Source organism: Scophthalmus maximus, chromosome 4, assembly GCF_022379125.1.
Source record: "Scophthalmus maximus strain ysfricsl-2021 chromosome 4, ASM2237912v1, whole genome shotgun sequence".
NCBI lineage: Eukaryota > Metazoa > Chordata > Actinopteri > Pleuronectiformes > Scophthalmidae > Scophthalmus > Scophthalmus maximus.
Genome location: NC_061518.1, coordinates 9,954,487 through 9,977,609, shown reverse-complemented (window position 1 = coordinate 9,977,609; position 23,123 = coordinate 9,954,487). Strand labels below are relative to the sequence as shown.

Here is a 23,123-nt window from a genome sequence, read left to right as displayed (position 1 = left end):
TTAAGACAGTTTTTGAAGTTAAATTCTAGATTGATTATTTACTTAATTGACTAGTGTTTAACAACAACATATTTGCCTTTATACAGACATGTTACTGTATCGCAGTAAAACTAGTGACAAACAGGATTTCTAGAAAATGGGGTGAAAACAAGGCACAGAGATGGTGACAGTTTTTCTGCCTCCTCCAAATCTGCAGTCTCTGACGTGTTGAGTCACAATTTTCAGATGTGAAGCGTAAAAAGATAATGTGACGGTATAATTTATCCATGTCACAGAGATATGGCGGAGGAAGCAATTGAAGAAAGAAATTATTTTGCATTCAATGAATGATATTCACATTCACAGTGAGCGGAAAAGAATAAACTGTCATTTTAAACAAAAGTAATCACACAAACAAATAAAAGGAACGGCATGATATGACTGACGTGAAATATTTCAATCAATTACATCAGACACTATATTACATGATGCATTCAACTTAAGATAAAAATGTTTTCCGGTAAACATACCGGAGACAACATCACTTAGAGGAGCCGGCACACCAGATACGGTGAAAGAGATATATGACGGATCTCCAATCACAACAGATCCAGATCAGTTTGATGAGAGGACGAGCGGCACAAACACATTCAGACATGTTGTGTCTGGGCGTTGTGAGAGGGGGAGAGTGTGGTGATAATGCTGCTGCCCGAGCAGAGCAGGGCAGAGTAATGCTGCACATTTCTCCTCACAGCTGCCACTTTAATGAGCAGACAAAATGGCCACCGTTGAATAATTAATATGCGGGTCCATTAACAAGGCATTAGAATGCATTCAATGTCTTATTGATTTTCTTCCTGACTTTTTTTTTTTTCTTTTTTTTTTCTAGTTGAAAACTTTTACTCCATCCGTAGACCACTCTGCGTCCAGCGCTGGCGCGAGTGAAATATGGCTGCTGCTGTTTAAATGTCAGCTTTGTAATTACACGTGGAGCCACGAGATGGGCAATCCCGCGGCCCGAGGGCCTCTGATTTATGGTCGGGCACTGATTGTAACAGCACAGACACATACAGACAAAACGCATTCACACATAAAACATCCGTTCCACTCCACGCTTACACAAACACACACAAACGGAAACAAAGATTACACACCTTTTTATTTACTGTATAGATGTTATCCATTAGGTTTACACCTTCACGTATTAATAGTCAACAAAATAGGGATTACAGTTAATCTGGTGCCTATTTCAAAGGGACAAAATTAATAAATTATTATGTTTTTTCCCTTAAACTTTAATTCAAACATCGGGACTATATTTTACCCTATATATCTTAAATTATTAATTTACATGAATTATTGTTGTTCTTTTAAAAGTTTAGTGTTTGGTGTGTGCCAGTCACAGAGCAGTTACAGTAGCATAAGTATTACACTGTGTAATATGTATTAAAACATAACATAAAGATAGATAAAACGAACAAAACCTGGAAGGGTAAAACATATTTTTTGGGGGGAAATTCATTATTGTCTGTATAACGTTTGAAATGGGTTTAACTCAATGTTATTTTTTATTTGCAGCTAAATCATTGCATCCTAAATATCAGGTCACTAAAGAACTGTACTGAAGGAATGTTGTCACTTATTCAAATGCTGTTCACACATCTATAGTGCTGAAACCATTCAACAATTTTTGACAAATCATTAACAACAAGTTTATCATTCATCATCTATCATTCATAGATCAAGCAAATCACTTATTGAGCAATAAAATATCAAATATCAACTGGTTCTAGCTTGTCAAATGTGCGGATTTGTAACGTAAATTAAACATCCTCTCATTTTCGACTGCTGGTTGGACAAAACAAGCAATGTAAAAAAAAGTCAGCCTGGAATTTGATGAGCATCTCTCACTACTTTGCGTCATTTCATAGACTAAATAATCAATAAATCTAAAAGTAATCAAAGGCTTAATCAATAATGAAAACGATCTTAGGCCTTTGCATGGACTCAGCGTCACTCCTCTACCCAGTATCGGCTACGCTCGTTTGAAGTATCACCTTTCTTCCCCTCTCCTCCTCCCAGAGCCCTTTTTTGCTCAGCGGCCTAACACACTCTAGTGGCATGTGGGACACCCTGGTTCGATACACCCTCCCTTACATGCACTCCGCCCATCACTCAGATTCGAGGCGCAGATACCTGCTGGGAAAACCAATCCATATCTGGACGAATGGAGGAGAGGCGCGGCCAGATCAATGTACAGATATTGATACACGCAGCCATGCGAGGAGACTACACTCCCCCTGAACTCATTCTCCCTTTTACTGAAAAGATTAGGAATTGAGATGAACTGCTGAGTAAGGTGTGCGTGTGTGTGTGTGTGTGTGTGTAGATGACAAAAGAGACACTGTAACACACTGGCAGATACCACAGATAGAGCAGGGAGAGAGAGGAGATAGGAGGAGGGAGTGGAGACACGTTGTAGAGACACAGATTACCACCACAGAGCTCAGTAATGGTGTGAGGGGAGCGCGTCAATAATAAATACCTCCCATTACACCACAGTGGACTGCTGCAGCAGCCGCCCCGCACCGCACGATCACCTGCCGGCTCCCTGATCTACCCTCAAATTACATTGATGCTCTCACACTGAGCTTCTGTGGACTACAACACACACACCGCATCAAAAACAGACAGATTTACAGCGCGGCCATGCACAGACACGTGCATAAAATCACACCTGCGGCCACGGCGCTGAATCCGTTTTTTCCAGCACAGTGCACAGAGGTTGAGCGTCAGGGTTTGATCCCCTCCGACGACTTGCTGTTGGGGTCTGGATTTTCTCTCTTTTTTCTTTTCTAAGGCTCCCTCTCCTCCCTCCCTCTCCTCAAAGAGACGAGGCTTGACATCCAGGTGTTTTATAGTATTTGTGGCTCTGATCATCCATCAAGCCGATCGATCACTCTCCCAGCAGCTTTTATTAATGATCTTGTCAGCCAGCCCGCTCTTGGGTGCAGCCGCTTGTCCAGAATGATAGATCATTAGCTAGTCTGCCTGCTATTTATTCTCTCATGACCTTGTCTCTCTCCATTGTAGAGTGGGCCGAGTTATGAGAGCTAGAACATGATAATTCGGTATTGATTTTTTTTTGTTTTTTTCCTTTCAATTTTTTTCTTTCTCCAAAAAATGTATTTTAGCTGTGTTCAACTTCAAAGACACGGGTCGGTGGAAAAAGTAATCCAAACATTTATTAAATGAAAAGCCTCAATTCTATGAAACACACAGTAAAATGTTCCGATACAAGTAAAAACTAGGGATGTCCTGATCCGATATTCCATATCGGTATCGGCGTAATATTGGCCAAACTGACTGGATCGGATATCGGAATAAATAGGAAGTAAAACGTGATCCGATACATTACAGTAAACATACCAAATAAATGCCTATTTACATGTGTACTATTGTTTAATTAACAGTTTACAGTTCAATTAGTTTTTCGCTTGTTTGAACGGTGATGACATAAATCATTCTGCCAAAAGTTCTGTGAGAAATAAAACAGCAGTATTACATAACTCAGTCAGGGGAGTTGATTATTTGTTTCACAGTTGAGTATGAGGTTTTAGATGGCTTGGTAAGTGCATCCTGAACAATGCATTATTCATATTTTAATTTACGAGTGGGGAAAAGATTGTATCAGATTAGAATCGGATCGGTATTTGCAGATACTCAAGATTACAGGATCAGTATCTGATTGGATCGGACACAAAAAAGTGGTATCGTCCCATCCCTAGTAAAAACATACTATGTTATATTTCCCTCTGAAGTGTGGTGGTGTCAAGTATACCCTTCATTTAAAAAACACATGGTAACAGACAGTGAGACATAAATAATATTCAAAGAAAAAAAAGAGAGTGATAGAAAGAGTGAAAGAGGGAAAAAAGGTCAAAGGAGAAAAAAGGCAAAAGAAAAACAGAGAGCAAGTCAGCAGGAGTTTCACAGGAGCGAAGCCCGAGGCCGAGGCAGTGAGGTGTAAGTAGCTTTAGAATAAACATGAGCTCCATGTAAACAACAACCTGCCACTACAAGCGTCGGTTATGTTCCCACACGGACCTGCTGGGGTTCTGGATTCACTGATGTGCATTTGAATGTGTGTGCGCGCGCTGCGTGTGCTCAGGGTGTCCCCGGGGCTGAAAAGCCTTGCCTGTCATCTTACGATCACTCCTCCCCTCTACCCACTTACATGCATAAAGCCTGTCATGTTGATCAAGTAGCTGCAGGCCCGAAGCCTTTTGTCAAACGTGAGCACAGATGAATGTTTGACTGTATTACTGTCCGAAATGTAGCGTACGACAGAGCAGCAGCAGCGTATGAGTGCTCTGCCGTGAACCGAGATGCCACTGTGCGTCCGTGACTTATTACTTTAGTCTGACCTGTTAATTATGTAGTCAGCGGTCACGTTCACAGCAGAACGACACGTCGATGGAGACTTCTGACGAGTCAGAGGATGCTGCAAGCAGTGACTAGCTCCTTTATTCTATTCTTTAATAATATAAAGAAAAAAGGAATTAAACTGAAGCCGATTGTGTCACCTAAGATTATGACTGCCATGCAGGAACGAAAACTTCTGACTTAGGTTTTAAAGGAGAAGGAAACTTTATGGATTATAATGTACCAGTATTGTTTACTTTGCAAAGTGTAGCATCCAACCAAGCTCTATAAAGTACAGTGACGGGATGAGTTAGTGATATACCTCAGGTGCTGAGTGATACAAGTAGACACATTTTGGAATAGTTCACTATTGATTATAAGATCATCACATTCAAGTGACATAAAAAAACAAAACAAAGAAACTTAACTGGAGTTTTTGATCTTTTGCTTAAAGTAATAGCTTAATATTTTGGGAAATATGCTCATTCATAACTTTTTTAGAGTTGGATGAGAAGAGTGACACCACACTCACGTCTGTGCAGGGACTATGAAGCTCCCCCCCCATGTTCTCTTGTGTTTCCCTTTCCTCTTGTGTGTTGTCCGTTGGTCAGTCCTATCTGCGTGTGTGTGTGTGTGTGTGAGTGTGCGAGTGAGTGTGTCTTTGTGCATGCGGCTGCTCCCTCCAACTCTCCATCACACCCGAGACTCATCTGCAAGTCAGCTGCTCATCAGACGCAGCAGAATCTTTCCCTCCAGTGTTCAGTCACCACCCGTAGTACTGCTTCAAACGTTGCAGCCACAACAACAGTACAACCACGCTTTGATGTTTTGCCCGTCAGTCTGCTTGCTCCTATTTAACATCCTCCGGTTGACCACCACCCCACCTCTACCTGTCACCTGCCATGTCCAGCCTCGTCTTTGTCTGCCTGTCCAGTTCACAGTCTCAGCCAGCCTCACCACCCGCCTGTCAATTGAGTCCAGTCTTTCTAAAAACCCTTAAAACCAAGACTGGAAATGGGTGAAAGATCTCGCCTGGTTCTGTTCGAAGGTCACAAAATGACCCTCACCACCACCACCACCACCACACATTCCTTACCTGAAAACAAGTTTGGTGGCAGAGAAAATGTGCAAATAGCCCCTTTAATTTGTACATAAAAACAAAATTCAAAACGGCAAGCTCTGGCTTTAGAGGGAGATTTGGTGCTGGACTATTTCTGGGCCTTGAGCAGCAACTTTCAGACTCGCTGTTTCAACTGTTTCCAGTCTGTCTACTGAGATAACTGGCTCCTAGTTTTATATATATTGAACACGATGAAATGAGAGCGGAAAAGATCTCCTCGCCTAATTCTAGTCCGTCTCTGAATATGACAAAATATTTCTTAAGCATTCCTTCAGTTTTAATAATTGTTGTTGTGCCTCATGGCATCCTGCCTGTGTTATAAGTTTTAAGACCGACATAATTCCAGTGGGTGTGGTCAGAAGGACGATGTAGGACATGCGACCACACTGAACTATGATGTCATGGTTTACTGAAGCATCCTTAGGCTCACATCTACATCACTGTAGCAAGGCGAGAGGTAAAACCCCTGTAAAAGTCAGCTGGTGTCAAGGTGCTCTTTAATTGTTTGTATTCTGAGGAACTTTTATTTAGAAAAATTCTATATAGATAACTTGCTTCAATGCGATCACATTATGGTTTGTTTTTGTTCATACCTGCGCTTGTGTCCTTTTTCCCCCTTCCGTTTGTTAAGGCTGGACTGGCTGGTCATCGGCCTCTGTCCGACCTGCGAGTTGCAAACCGTCAAAGCATTTCTCTCTGCCTTCAGTCAGGTGCTTGCTGGGATTACATTTCTGAAAAGCGGGTAGAGGAAATGAATCAGTGATTGAATGAAATGGCATCCAATCAGTGCGCTTGATGTAAAGAAAAAAAAATACAATTTCAATTCTTTGTTAGCCTCTGATGCCACTTGAATCTTGTTCTAACTGAATGTATCATATGAACAGGAAGCTAAATTAGTAAAAAAAATAAATATCATCTTGCAATACCAACATAAAAATATCGACTTTTCCTTCAACTCTTCGTTACACATACACAACATTTCTGGTGTCCCCCATAACCCGCCCTCCAGGACCCTGGGGCCCAATAAGCAGCCATCTGCAGAAAGCTTCTTCAGCCATGCTCCAGCAAACTCTGGCAGGGAGTGTTTGAATGTGTATGTGTATGTGTGTGTGCGTTAGAGAGGGTAAGAGAAAGGGCAGGTGAAGGTAGTTCAAGGGCACGAGTGCTCCATCAAGCTTGAGTCCAGGGAATATCCACCAGTTTTCCCATTCCTCCTGAGCACAAGAGCCCATCCTGATCGACCCCCCGAAACACAGTACCGTGCAATCGTAACTGCACACCAGCTCTACACTGTTCTGTTTAGATTTGTTGACCCTCTGCTGCTGACTGCAGCCTCGGTGTGGCCGCCCTGGCCTTCCTGCCCGTGGCCATGGCCTCCTCTCAGCTCTGGCGTGGGTGGTGGGGTGGGGCGACGGGGGAATTTGGGGGCACTGAAGCTGTCCTCTGGTGCTCCTACAGCCCTGCCTGCTCATCCATCGTAGCCTGCCAGCCCGCAGATCGATAGCTCTGCTCTCTTAATCAGGTCTCTGGTGACTGTGGGCGGATGAGTGTGTGTTTGTGTCTGTGTCTGTGTGTGTGTGTGGTTGTTGTGGACAGGAGGTTGTATTGGCTGGAGGTTGCACTTGTGTTTCTTTAAATCTTCAGTTCTCTGGCTGTTCATCACATCCATTTATCTCAACCGTATTTAAGTTGTCCTCTCTTTCCCCTTCTTCATATCTTTTTGCATATCACTTATTCAAAACCCGACTTTCTTCATTTCTTTCATCCCCTCCTCTATTAACTTACTTTAGCCAGCTCTTGTTAAGGCTCCAATCTCCCTGACGGTCCTGCTTTATATTTTAACTCCTCTGTGGCTTTTCTTTCATCTTTTCATGCGCTCTCGGGCCTATTCTGGCTGCACGCCAGGGCTCATTCAGAAGGTTTCTCACAGTCAAGTTGGTCCTGTTTGCCATTGCAATCTATTTTGACTTGTGATGAAGAAAGAGGAGGTGAAGTATCTGGAGGAATGGAGATGAAAGAGGAGGAGAGGTGAGAAGAGCGAGCGGAGCGATGGGGTTTAGTCAGATGGAGTGCGGGGCATCCAGCTGCGGTGTTGTGCCTTGCTGGAGAATCTGCCTCCAGGCTCACACCTGTGTAACCACAGCTGCACACACACACACACACACACACGCACAGAGAAAACAAGTGTAACAAGTCTGGCTCGTGAAAAAAGTAGCAAACCAAAATAACTCCAAAGCACTTAATTAAATTTTTATTGAAAAACAAATCTGATAAACATTTTAAGTGCATCTGTGTGAGTACAGTGCAAAGGAACGAACATCATGTTTCCTCACTTATCATATTCCAATGTCTCCTTTTCTACCCACTCATTGTACCAACCCTTTTTCTTTTTGTTTGTTGCAGGTGTAATAATCCATGAGTCTTGATTCCGGTCACAACGCTCTTTCCAACCACATTGTCATACAATATTCTGCGATCACACCACTTCCACCAATAAAACATCTGAATAAACCAGTAAGAGCACTCACAGAGGTACCGCTGTGTTTGAGTATTTTTATTGGAACAGTTGAGCGTCCTGTTCAGGGAGAGGGGATTTATTAATCAGGAGCCAACGCGGACTACACTGGCTGTTCCCTTCTCATTAAGGCAGACGGAGCAGCGGATCCCACCATTCTGGTGGGTGCACACACCTCATAAACAAGGACTATGAAGAAAATATATCAAAACGTTTTGTCCCAGTTCTGTACAACATACTAAGTTTGTACAGTATTCACCCTATTTCGCAAATAGTAGACAAAAAAAATCCCACAAAAAGTGCAGCAGTCAAATCAAGTTCAAAAAGGGAAAAGGAAAAAGATTTTATACTTTTTATTTTATTTTCTAAGAGCTGCCTATCTACCACCCGCAATTTATGGTAATTATATATTTTTTGTGGTTGTGAGCGTGTCTTCCATTCCCATTTGCATATTACATCATTGGACAATAGTTGAGCACACTCTTATAAATCATGTGTCTTCAGTCTGTTTCACTTTGTCTGGAGTTTACTCACTTGTGTGAAAAAAGTAGCAAACTTTTGTTTCCAGTGAATCCTGCTTAAATTGCAAACCCAAAAAAGGGGGTCATGTTAGGTTGCATTCCATTTAACTGCACTTGCATATTGTATGTCTGTCACATCCATGTCACTTAGTTTGAATTTGTATTGCTATTTTTGATGCCACTTCAGATAAATGCAGTTGTACATTTGGCCCCTCATAATTTAGCTCTGTTTCTAATTGATGATTGGCATAACTGGCATTCAAAATAATAGAACTACCTTTGTGGCAATGTTTGTAAGTAACATCAGAGGACAAGTTGTCTCTTTAATGTTATCATTAATGTCATCTCAGGATGTAGAAGATCTGAGCAGCCAAAAAGTGACCAGGAACCTGTATGTTGTCATGAACATCACCATGGTCCGTTCATGGGAAGAAGCGTTGCAGGAGGTCCTTCTTGTTGACCTTGCCCATCTGATTCCGGGGCATCTCTTCCACCAACACCAGGGCTGTGGGGATGGTGTCGGGTGTCATGAGTTCCCTGCAACAAACACTGGTGTTAATGAACTGAAGCACACGGACTAAAATTAATACAAGCATGCAGGGGGACACGCATAGCACTGACTAGTGCATAACATGTGCACGCGCACACATATGCAACGACAAAAAGGGAAAAACAAAAACAGAAAACAACTGATCAAAACAAAGGCGAGCCCTGTGGCAGAGTCGTCGAGATAGGGAGAGAAATGTCCTTCGTACGCTCCGCAGCTCTCTTCCCTAATATCCCCAATTCGCCTTCCAGACACAGACAATTCCCTTTGTACAAAACAATATAATCACTGTGAGATGAAATAAGAAAAAAAGAAAAACAAATAATAAAAGGAGAAACAGAAGGTTCAGATAATTAAAAGTGTTTTATTTTTTCCGTTTTGAGTGCACGGTTGTTACGTCAAGTCTTGAGGCCTGGAGCTTTTTTATTATCTTCTAACCTAGTTTGTTTGTGCGCGAGTGTGCACGTGTGTGTGTGTGTGTGTGTGTGTGTGTGCGACTCGCGAGTGAGCATAATGACTCATTCTGCTGCCATCAAACACACTACTTTTAGCAGATGTCTCTGTCCGTCCGTCTCTCTGACTCAGTGAGTGAAGTGTGAGTAAGTGTTTGTACATATACACATCTCTGGAACGGGGCTCGCTCGTGTCACCGGTTTCTCCAGGGCAGTGTGGTCCGTGTGTGCGTGTTCGAGGCGGTGTGGGGCCGCGGTGAGCGTGATCGAGATTCAGACTGACGGCTGAAGCCAGGGCACTGAAGAGTGAGCATCCATCTACTTGTTTATGTCTCATTTTATCTCCCACTCTCTCCTCCATGCACTGGCCTCAGCACTGGGCTGTGGGCTGGCACTGCCTGTCAGCTGGCAGCACAAGTTGCTGGAAACACTGTGTGTGTGCTGGTAAGTGAGTGAGTTACACACTTACACACACACACACACACACACACACACACACACACACACACACACACACACACACACACACACACACACACACACACACACACACACACACACACACACACACACACACACACACACACACACACACACACACACACACACACACACACACACACACACACACACACACAGGTACTGGTGACTAGTAGAAAGGAAAGTATAGAGGAAAGAGAAGAAAAGAAGAGGTGAAAATAATAATGAAACCAAATTTTAAGAAAAGGGGTAAGGTCAAAATTGGGGATAAGAGAGAGGGGAGTTTGTCATTGCAAAGTGGAGGGTGTCATGTCACCAGTCACTATTCACAAATAGAAAAAATAAACTCTACTGACATGTAGAAAGAGAGGAGGGGGGGGGGGGGGGGTTGAGAGAAACTTCATAATTTGTTCGCTTCTCACACATATTCCCCTTTTTCATCTCCTGTCTTTCCTTCAGCTCCCCTCATTAGTCCATCTCTGGCCTCTCTTTCGCTCACATCCCTTCCTATTGATCTGAGGACTTCAGGGCGAGTCACTGGGGATGTGTGTGCTGAACTGCTGGGGGCAGCATTAGGAGCCTTCACTTGTTTACCACGGGACGGGGGGGGGGGGGCACGCTGTGGAAATTGTCTTCTCGAATCACTGTCATAAGACAAGAGTCAGCACTCCTTTGCAGTGACGAGAGATGGTTCTTTTTTTGGGTTCTGTTTTTGCGAATTCAGGATGATGGATTGGCTGCAAGATATTCAGGTCACAGTCTCCACTGGTGGTAATGGTCGGAGTCCACCTGCCGCCTCTAAGCACTTTTAAAGGTGTCGGGTGGTCCACTGGCTAGTGGCTTCATCCGTACTGGTCATTCAGACCAAAAACAGCATTGTCTTCAGAAAACAAAACGAAAACAAAGGGAAAGCACTGTTTTTATGTACTAGTCGCACAAAATATAAGTAGGAAGGCCAGTGACAGTTATATATATTTTAAAACCCTGAAAACTTTATCAGTCTCCATTATCAGGATAACCCTGCGTTTTGTTCTATTTTTTCTTCTTCCGATTCTTCTTAGTTTGACAGTTGAAGGGAAGCCGGTTTGTTCCACTCATCTTCCCAAATTTAGTGCATGAAAACCAGAGAATTGAACTTGTTGGCAAGGCCAATCTGTCGCTTACCCTGTAGTAACACGCCCACAAAGGTCAGACAATTATCTACTGTAGCATGACGTTTATGAAAGCAAGTAAAGGCACAATAATGCACAAATGTACTGGAGAGCAAACCAACAGGTAATGACTACAAAGGAAACATTAATACGGTACCTTGCCCAGGTCTTCAACTCTGGCAGGGTCATTCTCTGCCCCTTCTCTAGCTGCACCACTGCAGTAACCTTCTGGCCCCAAATGGCATCTGGGGCCCCGATGACCGCCACATCTGTGGAGTCAAATCAACACAAAGCAAACACTGCTGAAATGCTTTCATCTTGAAGTGCAATACTAAAGAATTAGGACACTGCCGTGTTTTGTTGCATCTGCTCTGTGCTAAAACACACTGGTTTTAAATCAGCGCAACGGCAACGGTTTGAAGTGCTAACTCTTATTTCTAATATATGTAATTAGAGGTTGTTAACATGCTGATTACATGTAGATATTAAAGTCCTTTTTGTGAGATCCTGCAGTTTAGTCATTAAAATCTCCTCAGTCATCTTTGTTTTTTGAATAAAATCATTGTATTATTGCATTGTCTTCAACTGGTGCAACAAATAATGTAAAAAACAGCAACGCAACGTGTAGTGGTTATCAGATTACCCTCAAACTCCTAGACACTATAATCTCATTGTGATTTAACTTCACATACTGTGTCCTGCAGACCAGTGCCATTCTACAAGTACCTAGAATGGCACTTGTAGATTGCATACCTCCGCCGAGACCCAACAGTCTCCTTAAAATCAGTCAAGCTGCATCAAATTGCACATTCACGGGTATCAGTCTCCTAAATGTGCCTTCCTTTTTTTTTTTCTTTCAATATCCAAGAAAAATTCCCCCTTAGAAAATGTTCTATTGCGTTATCTTAAAAAGAAAGAAAACATTCTGCCAAATTTCTTGGCCCATCCCTCCAGCGAGTTTCGTGGAATCTATGCAGGATATTTTGCGTAAGCCTGCTGACAAACAAACAAAACAACCAACGGACTGGGGTTTAAACAAAACCTCCTTGGCGGAGGTAAAAATAAGAAAAGTACATTACTGTCTAAACGCTTCCAAACTAAACCTGCGCAGCACTCTTACCTACAACGGCTGGATGAGCCAGTAGGTGCCGCTCCACCTCGAGGGCACTGATCTTGTAGCCTCCACTCTTGATGATGTCAATACTGGTGCGGCCCATGATCCAATATGCACCTTGTTTATAGACCGCTGTGTCTCCTAAAATACAAAGGGAGGGAGAGAGCAGGGTGACCAATGAAGGAAGAAGAAAAATCTGTCCTTTTTATGGCTCATTATTGCTTTATTAATTAGGATGTTGGAAAACGGATGGACTGATGGAAAAAGTTACGGGAATTAACTTGTTTTTATTCTGGAAAAATACAATTTGCAGCATAGACACTTTGTAGTTTCACAAATTATAGTTGTTAAATTATATTGATCAGTGGCTTATTAGCATGTTCTCCAGAAGTATGCGCTAACTTTCTATAACGTGAGGATTTTCTAAGCCGTGCTTGCCACAGGACAACCTGATTTACTGTAAATGGCCATAAATAGCTTCTTGAATCAAAAACCATGGCAACTTCTGGGTTTCTGGTAAAAAAAACAATCTGGGTAACAATTAATTTAAAAGAGCAAAAAAACACAGGTATACACTAAAATCATCAACAAGACTACAGACAAGGAACATACTAAGTAAACTTAGTTGAGTATAATGGGCGTGTCTCTGCATGAGCCTTCGTGTGTGCTCGAGACAGAGGAAGACAGAGAGCAGTAGGCACGCACGCACGCACGCACGCATGCACACACACAGAGAGAGAGAGAGAGGTGTCTGGGGGACAGGTGTGGGGGAGGATGAGTACAGTATATGGGATGAGGGACTCAGCTGGGCCTGGGGATGACAAGCAGAGGAAATGGGTCAGTATGGATGAGTGGAGAGAGACAGGGGGATAAAAAATGGACAGAGGAGGGACGGAGTGGAGGGAACAAGGAACAGGAAGGTGTCCTTTTGGATTATTACAGGTGGTGCGTCCACAGCTGCGGCCGAGGAGGGAATGAAAGTGCGTGCGACACAGTTGTGGTTAAGGTTGGAGCGTTGGACAAAGGTGGTGTGAGGAGAGGTCGGGAAAGGTCGACGGGTAATGGCTGCAGCTGTAGAGACATCGGCACAGTCTCTGGAAAATTTTGAGGGATAATTATCTGAGAAGGAATTTAAATTCCATTCTTACACTGAAATGTACACGGGGAGTTTCTAATTATGAATATTCTTAAATATGAGTTTTTACACTGAGTAATGAAAACACCCCCCACAAAAAACATAAAACTTAATTTTAAAAGAATGGCCACTGGACAATCAATATGACCAGTTTGGAGGGGGATCACATTTACAGAAATTATAATTTAATGGTTAAATATAACAAAAACAATAATTAAATACAAAATCATTTTTTCGGTTGGTATTCATTAAAGAAATAATTTGATGCTAATTAACTTTCTAAGTTGGGTGAGCATATTGATACCACTCTCTTATAGAGTCACCATGAGGTTTTAGCATTTCTAGTATCCTGGGAAAACATTTCCACCAAGTGATGCTGTGCATGTCTGCAGATATTACAGAAGGAAAAAAAGTCTTCATGTGAAATATGGAATCAATAAAAGGAAACAACTGGCCCTGCCTTACCTGGAATCAACATGATGAAGCACTATGGGAGAAGGATTATATTTTGATAGTGCTCTCTTTTTACCGCCATCTTCCGTCTGTCCTCTACTCCATCATTTAATCTCATTTGTTCCCTCTCAAACCCTGTATCCCTCCATCCATATTACATTTATGTCAACTTTTTTTTCTCCCTAGTTTCACCTTCTCCAATGTCACAGTGTCAGCCAGACATACACAACTGGTTTGTTTTTTTACTCCCATCCTTGCCCCCAATTTTTTTTTCTCAGTACGTCTGGAGCATCTCTCATCACAACTCCTCTCTTTCCCTCTCTCCACCTATCTTCCTGTCTCCTCCTTCCCTCCTTGCCTCTCTGCCTCTGCATCAATAGAGGGCCCATCTGTTCCCATACATCACGCACTTCATTTCAGTTTATTAGCTGGGATAAATCATAAATATTTCATTATACATCACGGGCGGCTGTCGCCTGCACACCGACAATTTATCACCGCTGCCCTCTCTGCTGGCTTGCCACGGCGGCTATAAGCTTTCCAGTCTATTAAACAAGATTGATACAGTGTGTAAATTTAGATATTGGGAATTTCTTCACAGACCACTGCTCCACACTGATAGGCTAGGGTAACAGAGGAAGAGAGGATGGGGGGGGATGGGGGGGGGGGGGGGGGGGGGAGCAAGAGCGGGGAGAAGAGGCGCTTGGTTGGTTGTTAACACCACTAACAGGGTAGTTCTCTTCCTCCTTTGGTTGAGGGGTAAAAGAAAAAAAGTGTCTCTCTATCTATCTCTCTATCTTAAGCAAAAAGATGAGGAAAGGAACAGTTTGCATGCACATCGATAAGCTGTTATTGTTTCCTGTGTGTGTGCATGAGCTGGAAAAAACCACACCATAAAATGTGTCCGTGTGGCTGAAGATGTTGGATAAAACGGGTTTGAAAGAAGCACTCATACACAACATACTTGAACTGAGTCTGAAGTATTTCTACAGGACTGTGACCTTGTCTCTTTGAGGAGAAGGAAATAACAAGGGATAGAACAGCATGTTTGGAGAGAGACACAAGTGGGAATGGTGATTGGAGAACACGGACTGATAAGAGGAAAGAAGGGCAGGAGAGAGATTGTTGGGAACTGTGTTACTAGGACACACACACACTTAAGCTTGTGCTTGTACACACACACACATATACAGAGTGCACGCACGTGCACACAAACACTACTTCAGGCATCAGAGACTCTCTGCCATTATGTGTTATGGCGTTGGAGCCAGATATGGCCGAATGGCTTTCTTAATTAAAACGATAAGAAGCCTAATTGCACTGGGCTTTCATCTCATTCTGAGGCATTAAAGAAAGTGAAGGCACAGTGTGGAGAGAAAAAAAGGAAATAAAAACAGATCAAGACTTTAACTGAGGATGGAGGGCAGAGAGAACTTCCCCAATGTCTTTTAGGAAACAATACAAATTCTATTAGTTGTGAACTGCAAAAAATCTGCACTGAATTATGTTCAAGCCATTTACAATCATTCTGATAACAGGAAAAAAAACATTGTGAGAGAATTGTAATATCAATACTTTTATTAATTCTAATTTCTAGTCTAACATAAAAAATGGAATCGTTGCCCTCTCTTGGCATGCTTAAAAATCTATTCTCTCAAATCTTTTCACAGAACAATATTACCGCTTTTAACTTGTGCTTTTTATTTTCCATTGACTCCCGTATGTTTCTGTGTCTGTTCTTTGCTATCTTATATGTGAAATTTTTTTTAGGACATTGCTGCCCATCTGGACCGGGACTCCGGGACTCGCAGAAGAAATATTATATCTCCTCTCAATTAGACCTTCATCATTAGAAATCCGCATTGATGGAATTATTGTGCAGCCATATTATATTTTACTAAACTGAAGCATAATCAGCAGCCTAAATCTGGGCATTGCTTAGCACAAAAACACATACATTCGAATGTTTTCCAATATTTACAAGTTTGGTCATGCAAATACTATTAAATATTTACCTAAGTCAGTTAAGTTCCTCCAGGTTGAATCAGACTGTTGGCTCTCAAACTAAGTGTGTACTCACTCCCTGAGAGATGACAGGGAAGCAGCACAGGGGGGCTCCGCAATTATTGTACCATTTGTGTTACCTCAGAAAATGTGAACTATTATTTGACAGATTCGAAAGACTCAAAATGTTTCAAAATTTCACAGGCACACAGATGCAGACGGAGTCTGAACATGTTGCTTTTCTGAAGTGTATGAAAGAAAAGGTCACTGTGCCATATGACAAAGGCCAACGCAACAAAAAACACTTCAGCCTGCTGCCACGAGCATCGCTGCTGGAGGTGTTGGGGAAGCAGAGAGGACACTAAAAAAAACAGTTTTTGTGGAAGGGAAAGAAGTCATCTGTTCCCTTGTCAGGGACTTCCATCCCCATAACAGATTTCTGCCGTCACTGAAATGGAAAGGAATACGTGTTATACGAGTGTTTGTTTACGAACATGATCTGAGTCTGGCCTTGGTCTAAGTACCCTGCACTTGTTTTTGCGTGTGCACGCCCCTACTCAGCCCTGGAGATGGGGCTGCCATGCATAGCTTCTCGTTAAGTGCGCACACTTTGAGTGATAAAATGCAAACAAACACAAACTTAAATTTTTTTTCTTTAAGTTTCAAGAATTTTCATCTTCAAAATTCAGAAGTGCCTTCCTTCCGAAACAATGACATTTCAGAGAAACTGACAGTCATGTTGCTTCTGCACTAGCATCAGTCAAGTGTTTAGAGTGAGCCGGATGAGGAGATACGAAGTGGAGTCGCCGACTTTCATCACATTCAGCTCAACTATCTCACCGCGGGTTAGAGCCGAGCACCCTCCATCACAGTGAAGAGGAGAGAACCTTATCTGAACAAAGATGACAGAGGTCTAAACGTAAGTCATGCCTCTTCTCAGAGCGACTGTAAACACTTAGCATATATGAATATTAATGTTCCACATTAAAGCACCAAAGCCCCGATGGAAGAGTTAATGAGGATAAATAACAGACAGCCGAGCAGTGAAATCTCAGCTCTGACATTATTTATCATCCTTAACTTTTGTCACAGCTCCTTTTTTAGTAATTAATATTGTACAATAAAGCACTTTGCACTTGGATGAGTGATCTAATTTGTTTAATATAATGCAATTAAAGGAGCGTGAATTGCTTTATGTTAATGCTACTGATTATATTTCTTGCGGGGTTGCCTCTCCGCCAGCAGATAACAAGCTCAACTCCAGGATTGATGTCTGTCTCAGATCTTTGATGTTCATCAAGCAAACTACTTAACTGTTGTTTATGTGCCTCTACTCGGCACTGATAGTCAGTCAAGACACATTGACTCCAGAGAACAGACCTCAATTATGAAGTCACAATACTATTTGTGTCTTTGCTTTTGACCAGGGGCCTAAGGAAGTTCAACATTTGCTTCACTGAACGTGACACTGGCCAACTTAGACAAGAGTCTCAGTTAACCCTCCTACCTACCTATAAAATAAAGTTCTTAATATTATGTGAGAAAAAATGCTGATACCTGCAGGTAAATTAAGATTATAACGATTATTATAAAACTAGGGTTTTTTTATTAGAGCTGCAACAGTTAATCGATTGCTCAATAAGAAATCGACTAATAAAGTAAAACGACAAAATTAATCTCCAACTATTTTGTTCGAGTTCAAGTAGGTTTTATGAAAAAAAAGTCTAAATTCTATGATTTCAGCTTCTGAAATGTGAATATTTGTGTATATGTTAATTTTTCCACCATTTGATGACATTTTATTGATCAAACAGCTAATGGATTAATCAAGAAAAATAATAGATAATGAAAATAATCATTAGTTGCGACCCCTGGTTTTGATCTGTTATTAAGAACTTATCCCACTCTGGAGCAGGTTGGAGATGCAGAGTGAGTTACCATGGTGATTTACTCTGGTAACAAGTGAATCAGCTTCGGAACACTGAAAACAGAGTTAACCCCGAAGTTACCTCGACAACCACAGATCCTGCTTCAGGGTACAGGCCCCTGAACTAATGGCCCCTGATTTCAACAGGAGAAAAGGAAGGAGAGAAAGTAATAAAAAAAGTTGCCTCTCACTGGTGTTTTAAAAAAACAGCACCGCCATGTGTTGCCACCTTAAATGTTGCAGAGATGGCTTTCTTTGAACTGAAGTGCTCGGAGGGTGGGGTGCTGGTGAACCCCGCAGGGAGCTCTGACATTGGAGTTAGGAGGACACAATGTGACCTGGGGTAAAATGTGACACTGGGAACATGGAGAGCGACAGAGGCAGGGAAGAGGAGAGCACAGCTGGGAGCGAAAGAACCATGCACAAATGAGTAGTGATGGCTCCACAGGATATGAGCAACACTGCTGCCTGTCTGCCTGTCTGTGGAGAAGTTACCCTGCAGTCCTGAAGCTCACCTTTACAGCAGGGGTCAGTCACAAACACAAACACACACACACACACACACACACACACACACACACACACACACACACACACACACACACACACACACACACACACACACACACACACACACACACACACACACACACACACACACACACACACACACACACTGAACCACATGCTCTTTAACACTCATGTTTTTTTCAAATGAGGGCCCTGTCTTGTTGTATTTCCGTGGACGTGATATCCAACAAGCGCACAAAAAGAGGGTTGCAAAGGGTGAGAGAGGGGACCGAAGTGCTCAGAGATCTTTGTGAAGACTTGTGATACGAGAGAACACGGAGGAGGAGAAAGTGACAGCTTTCCCATAGAGCTGCCAGTCATGCTACGCAGCACCCACTCGGACTAGAGAAGACACCTCTGGCCAGCTGAGAACTTATTGATCCAAACTCTCACACTCCCTTTCTGATTATTACGCTCCATTTTTCTCTGGCCATCTCTCCTTTGCCTCCTCAGTCTGTCAGTCGCCCTTGTTTAGCTTTATTTTCTTCTATTTTATGTCAGCCACAGAGTGTAAACAGAGTGTTTTTTACATATTTTTCAACTGCAATAGATTGTCAAACATTGTTTTCTTTCCAGCTCAATCCAGTTCTGCTGGCTAGTGCAGTTTTTTGTTTATGGATGCACTGTAGTGGCCTGAACCGCTTCATTTAATCTAGTTTTGGAAAACAGGGAGGAGCCTGACTTTCTGCAACAGTAAATTCATTTTCATCCACCTGCTTTTATGTACTTAAAAAAGAAGTAAATTCAAAAGAAAACGTGACTGGAAACAGGATAAGTCTAAAAAGTCAGGAGAAAATATTTGTGTGTGTAAAATAAGATCAATGGAAAAATACTCAGTAAACAAATCATGGCATATATAACGGCGGTAACTTTTTCTGAAGGTTAAGATCCACTGAAGAAACAATAGAATGAGAAGAATATAAGACCCTTCCTCAAACTAATACTTTTGTTTGTTTTATGTTTTGACTGGCACTACATCATTTTGATACAAATCTTCATCTGCAATGGTTTAATGGCACCTAACAGGTGAATCAGTGCCACTAATAATACTTACTTTGCATTTTTATTTTGAAATTCTGTTAAAACTTAACTTAAAACAAAATTTGAATGGAAACTTCAGTATTGAACAGATTTATCAAAGGTCTAAAAGGTAAAACTAAACTTGCTGAGAATACATCCAACAGACACAGTAAATGTCTGATTTTTTTCCTTCTTCCTTCGACAGTATGGACCAGGAAACAAAACTTCAAACTGTTAGCTATTTTGAGCAAAAAGTCAAAAAATAACACATGGAACCCATCACAGGATCCAAACAAGAGTTTTGATTGATTGATATATTTAAATAATGATGTTAAACAAATTCCTTAAACAATCTTTTTGATAAAATATATTTATAATTTAAACGGCAGATCTTACACTGTGTCTGAAGTTTAATGTGTAATGCTGGACACTTCTGACCTTCAGTGAACCACAAACCTGTTTTCAACCTACAGGGCCATCTTGTTTACTCATTCTCCATGTCTCAGCTGAAATGTTCGGTACTGCACTTAAGTCAGAAGCTACTTTGATAAATGGCAAATGGATTTTCTTGCCCTGATTCGAGTCTCTCAGGCTGCATACAAATCCTCCCCATTACACTACAACTGGAGACTGATTGAGGGTGTGCGGTCTGGATGTTGATGGTGCTTGGGGGGCACAGGTCAGGGCAGAGCCCTTGAACCTGTGGTTCAGTTAGTGGATGTGTGAGAGGTTGTGGATGTTTTTGAACATTTGAACATTTTTTTGAAAAGTTAACTTAAGCATCTCTAACACTACATCCACACTACTATGTTTTTATTGCACCTTGCAATGTTGCTACATTTGTTGTAGAATGGAAGGGCATGTGAAAGGTCACGTGATATGCGTTAAGTACTGATACGGGGCTAAAGCGGTCATGGACGGACACCTCTTGGTTTAGACCACTGATTTAAAACTAAATCTAATTGGTATATATGAAGCCTTAGTCAGGTCCCTGAAAAGTGCTGAACACCTTTTATTTTCCCTTCCTGACCTGGAGGTTAAATTGGGGAGGATTGTAAAAAAAACAAAAAACAAAAAAAAACCTCACACATGAAAAGCTCAGAGGGAAAGGTGACAAGAGATCAACCAGCAGCTAGAAGGTAAGCAATTGAGTGTGAGGATGAGACGTGTTAGAGAGAAAGGTGGAGTGTGAAACAAGGAGCAGGTGTGACGGGTAAAAAGGGTAAGAGTGTGAGAGTGGCGCTAGAAAGCTCAGGAGAGGGTTAAGTGCAAGAGCAACTTGTGTGGGAGTTTCATGTCCACATGAGCATGTGCTTCTGCAGAAATTAACTGTGTTAACTATTGTGAACTGGGATTAGATGCTGGTTAGTGTTTTCTTCTTCTCTGTAAATTCACATTTCAAAGGTTTCTTTTAGTGATATATTCTCAATGTTCCACAACAAAGAAACACTGGAAAATTGGCATTTGGCATTATTAGCTTACCTTAGTATAATGATTGAAAGGAAGGGGAAACAGTTAGACTGACTTATATTTGGAAAATGTGCAGATTCACAGTTTATCAGGAACACCTACGTAAAACTAATGCAGACTAAGATGAGGTTCCACAATTACTACAACCTCCACAAGGGCTCACACGTTCAGTTTCAGTTAAAACTGTGTTGAAGAAGTAAGTCTTAACTTGGTGTGTAGTAAATTGACAACTCAGTGTATGTGTGTGTGTGTGTGTGTAACTTCATCAGAGAACACAGGCAGGTAGGGCAAGGGACGTGTGATAGCTTCCTATTGAGGAGAGTGTGTGTGGGTATGTGTGAGAGCGTGTGTGTGTGTGTGTGTGTGTGTGTGTGTGTGTGTGTGTGTGTGTGTGTGTGTGTGTGTGTGTGTGTGTGTGTGCGTGTTGCTTGAGGTACCAGTCTGTGGGGAGCTGATTGCACTGGCTCTCATTATGTGGCCAGTGGCTGTAATGGAGTGTGACAGCAGCATGCTGTGCTCTGGATCTCTGTCCTTCCAGCCTGCAAAGCCAATTAAACACACTCTGCCCCGCTCTCCCAGTGCCTCGCCCTGCTTCGCTCTCCATCACTCGCTCCTTTCCTCACTGCTTTTCACCCCTCCTCTACTTCACCTCCATCACACTGCGCCCCTTCCTTGCCTCGTCGGTCCCCCAGACTCTCTGGGACCCTACGTGCCACCCTTTGCAGGTGACTCTTTCTAACCCCTCCACCACCACAGCTCCAAGCTCAATACCTGCAGCTCTTCTGCCTCTTATTTCCTGTCTTGTTCATTACAATTCAAAGCTCCAATTGCTTTTGCCCTTCGTCGTGCAACCCCCCTCACCCCCACCATGCCAACCTAACACCTGTCTATCAGTGGCTTTGCAGAACAGCAGTGCTCCTTTGGGGGGGCAGAGAGAAGAGAAGGCTGCAGGGGGAGAAAGCCTCTGATGACAGCTTCCCTCTGTGCTAACACACAAGCACGCATGCACGCGGGCACACACACATTAACACAAAAAAAAAAACAGGGAGTGGGGAAGCGCGAGAGAGCAATACTTGGTTCCTCAAGACCCAGAGCAGTCACAACCACTTAGAAGGAATAATGGCCTGCAGCATCAAAAACACACAAAGTGCATTCATAGTCCCCCGAAACACACACACACACGCACACACACACACACACACACACACACACACACACACACACACACACACACACACACACACACACACACACACACACACACACACACACACACACACACACACACACACACACACACACACACACACACACACACACACACACACACACACACACACACTTGTGCGCACACACAAACACTCACTCTGGACTCCTGGTTCAGTGTTTAAAATCAAGCTCTGAAAGTGCAGTTTGTATCAAAGACGGAAAAAATCTTTCCCTGTAAATCCTTCTGACAGCACCACTCATGTAGATGCAATTAATGGCAGAATTTTCTTCCTCCACGGAAGAAAATGTGTGAATGTGTGTGCACATTCACAGTGCTGAACTGGAGGAGGAGGAAGAGGAAGAGGAGGAGTAGAGCTCGGTACCTGTTTTGAACCAGCCGTCATCAGTGAAAGTCTCTCTGGTCTCCTGGGGTTTGTTCCAGTACTCCTTAAAGACGGACGGACCTCGAACCAGGAGCTCCCCTTCTTTCCCCTCGAGACCAGCACGTACCTGTCGAGTATCCACATAGAAAACAGAACAGACCAAGAAAGAAAAAAAAAATCGTTTCATATTTTGTGTTAGTTTCTGGAACAAATGCAGTAGCTATCTATATCATGACTTGTAGAGTTTGAAATTCAAAATCAATTATCCAACTTCTCGAAAAATATTTCAGTTTTTGGTCCTGTGTTTACAGATAATTTTTTCATGACATGACATATTCATTCACAGATTACCCAAGTCGCTCTGTGAGTGCCCTCCGCAATCGGGGTGTTCATTGTATTATTCATGACTATCCGAACTTCCACACTTGGAAGTGGTGAACCCACAGCCCCTGTCAACAAATCAAGCAGAAACACACACACAAGACACACATGAGTAAAAAGGGAAGATGGTCTACATCAAGCAACCTCAGCGCAGGATTTCTACCACAGTGAGAGTGCTCCGTTTCAAGATGGCTTTAACCTCTGTCTGCAGAGCATAACTGGTCACCAAATGGTTTTCTGAGCTAAAAACTTTAAACCAAAAGTCAT

At 42.4% G+C, this 23,123-nt stretch overlaps 1 protein-coding gene across 3 annotated transcripts in view; it reads right to left on the bottom strand.

Moving 5' to 3' along the window:
• Nucleotides 1-23,123, bottom strand: part of acsf3 (acyl-CoA synthetase family member 3) — a 41,270-nt gene that overhangs the window by 6,909 nt on the left and 11,238 nt on the right. For 2 of the 3 annotated variants that reach the window (XM_035628396.2, XM_035628397.2), the window contains exons 6-10: nt 22,827-22,924; nt 22,476-22,602; nt 12,311-12,445; nt 11,348-11,459; nt 7,754-9,097 (exon numbers count right to left, since the gene is read on the bottom strand). In XM_035628396.2, coding sequence (XP_035484289.1) covers nt 8,983-9,097; nt 11,348-11,459; nt 12,311-12,445; nt 22,476-22,602; nt 22,827-22,924 — 587 coding nt within the window. In that variant the 3' untranslated portion in view covers nt 7,754-8,982. Of the gene's footprint in view, nt 1-6,117; nt 6,256-7,309; nt 7,522-7,753; nt 9,098-11,347; nt 11,460-12,310; nt 12,446-22,475; nt 22,603-22,826; nt 22,925-23,123 lie in introns of those variants that run through there. The other variant, XR_004790511.2, reaches the window with a different exon arrangement.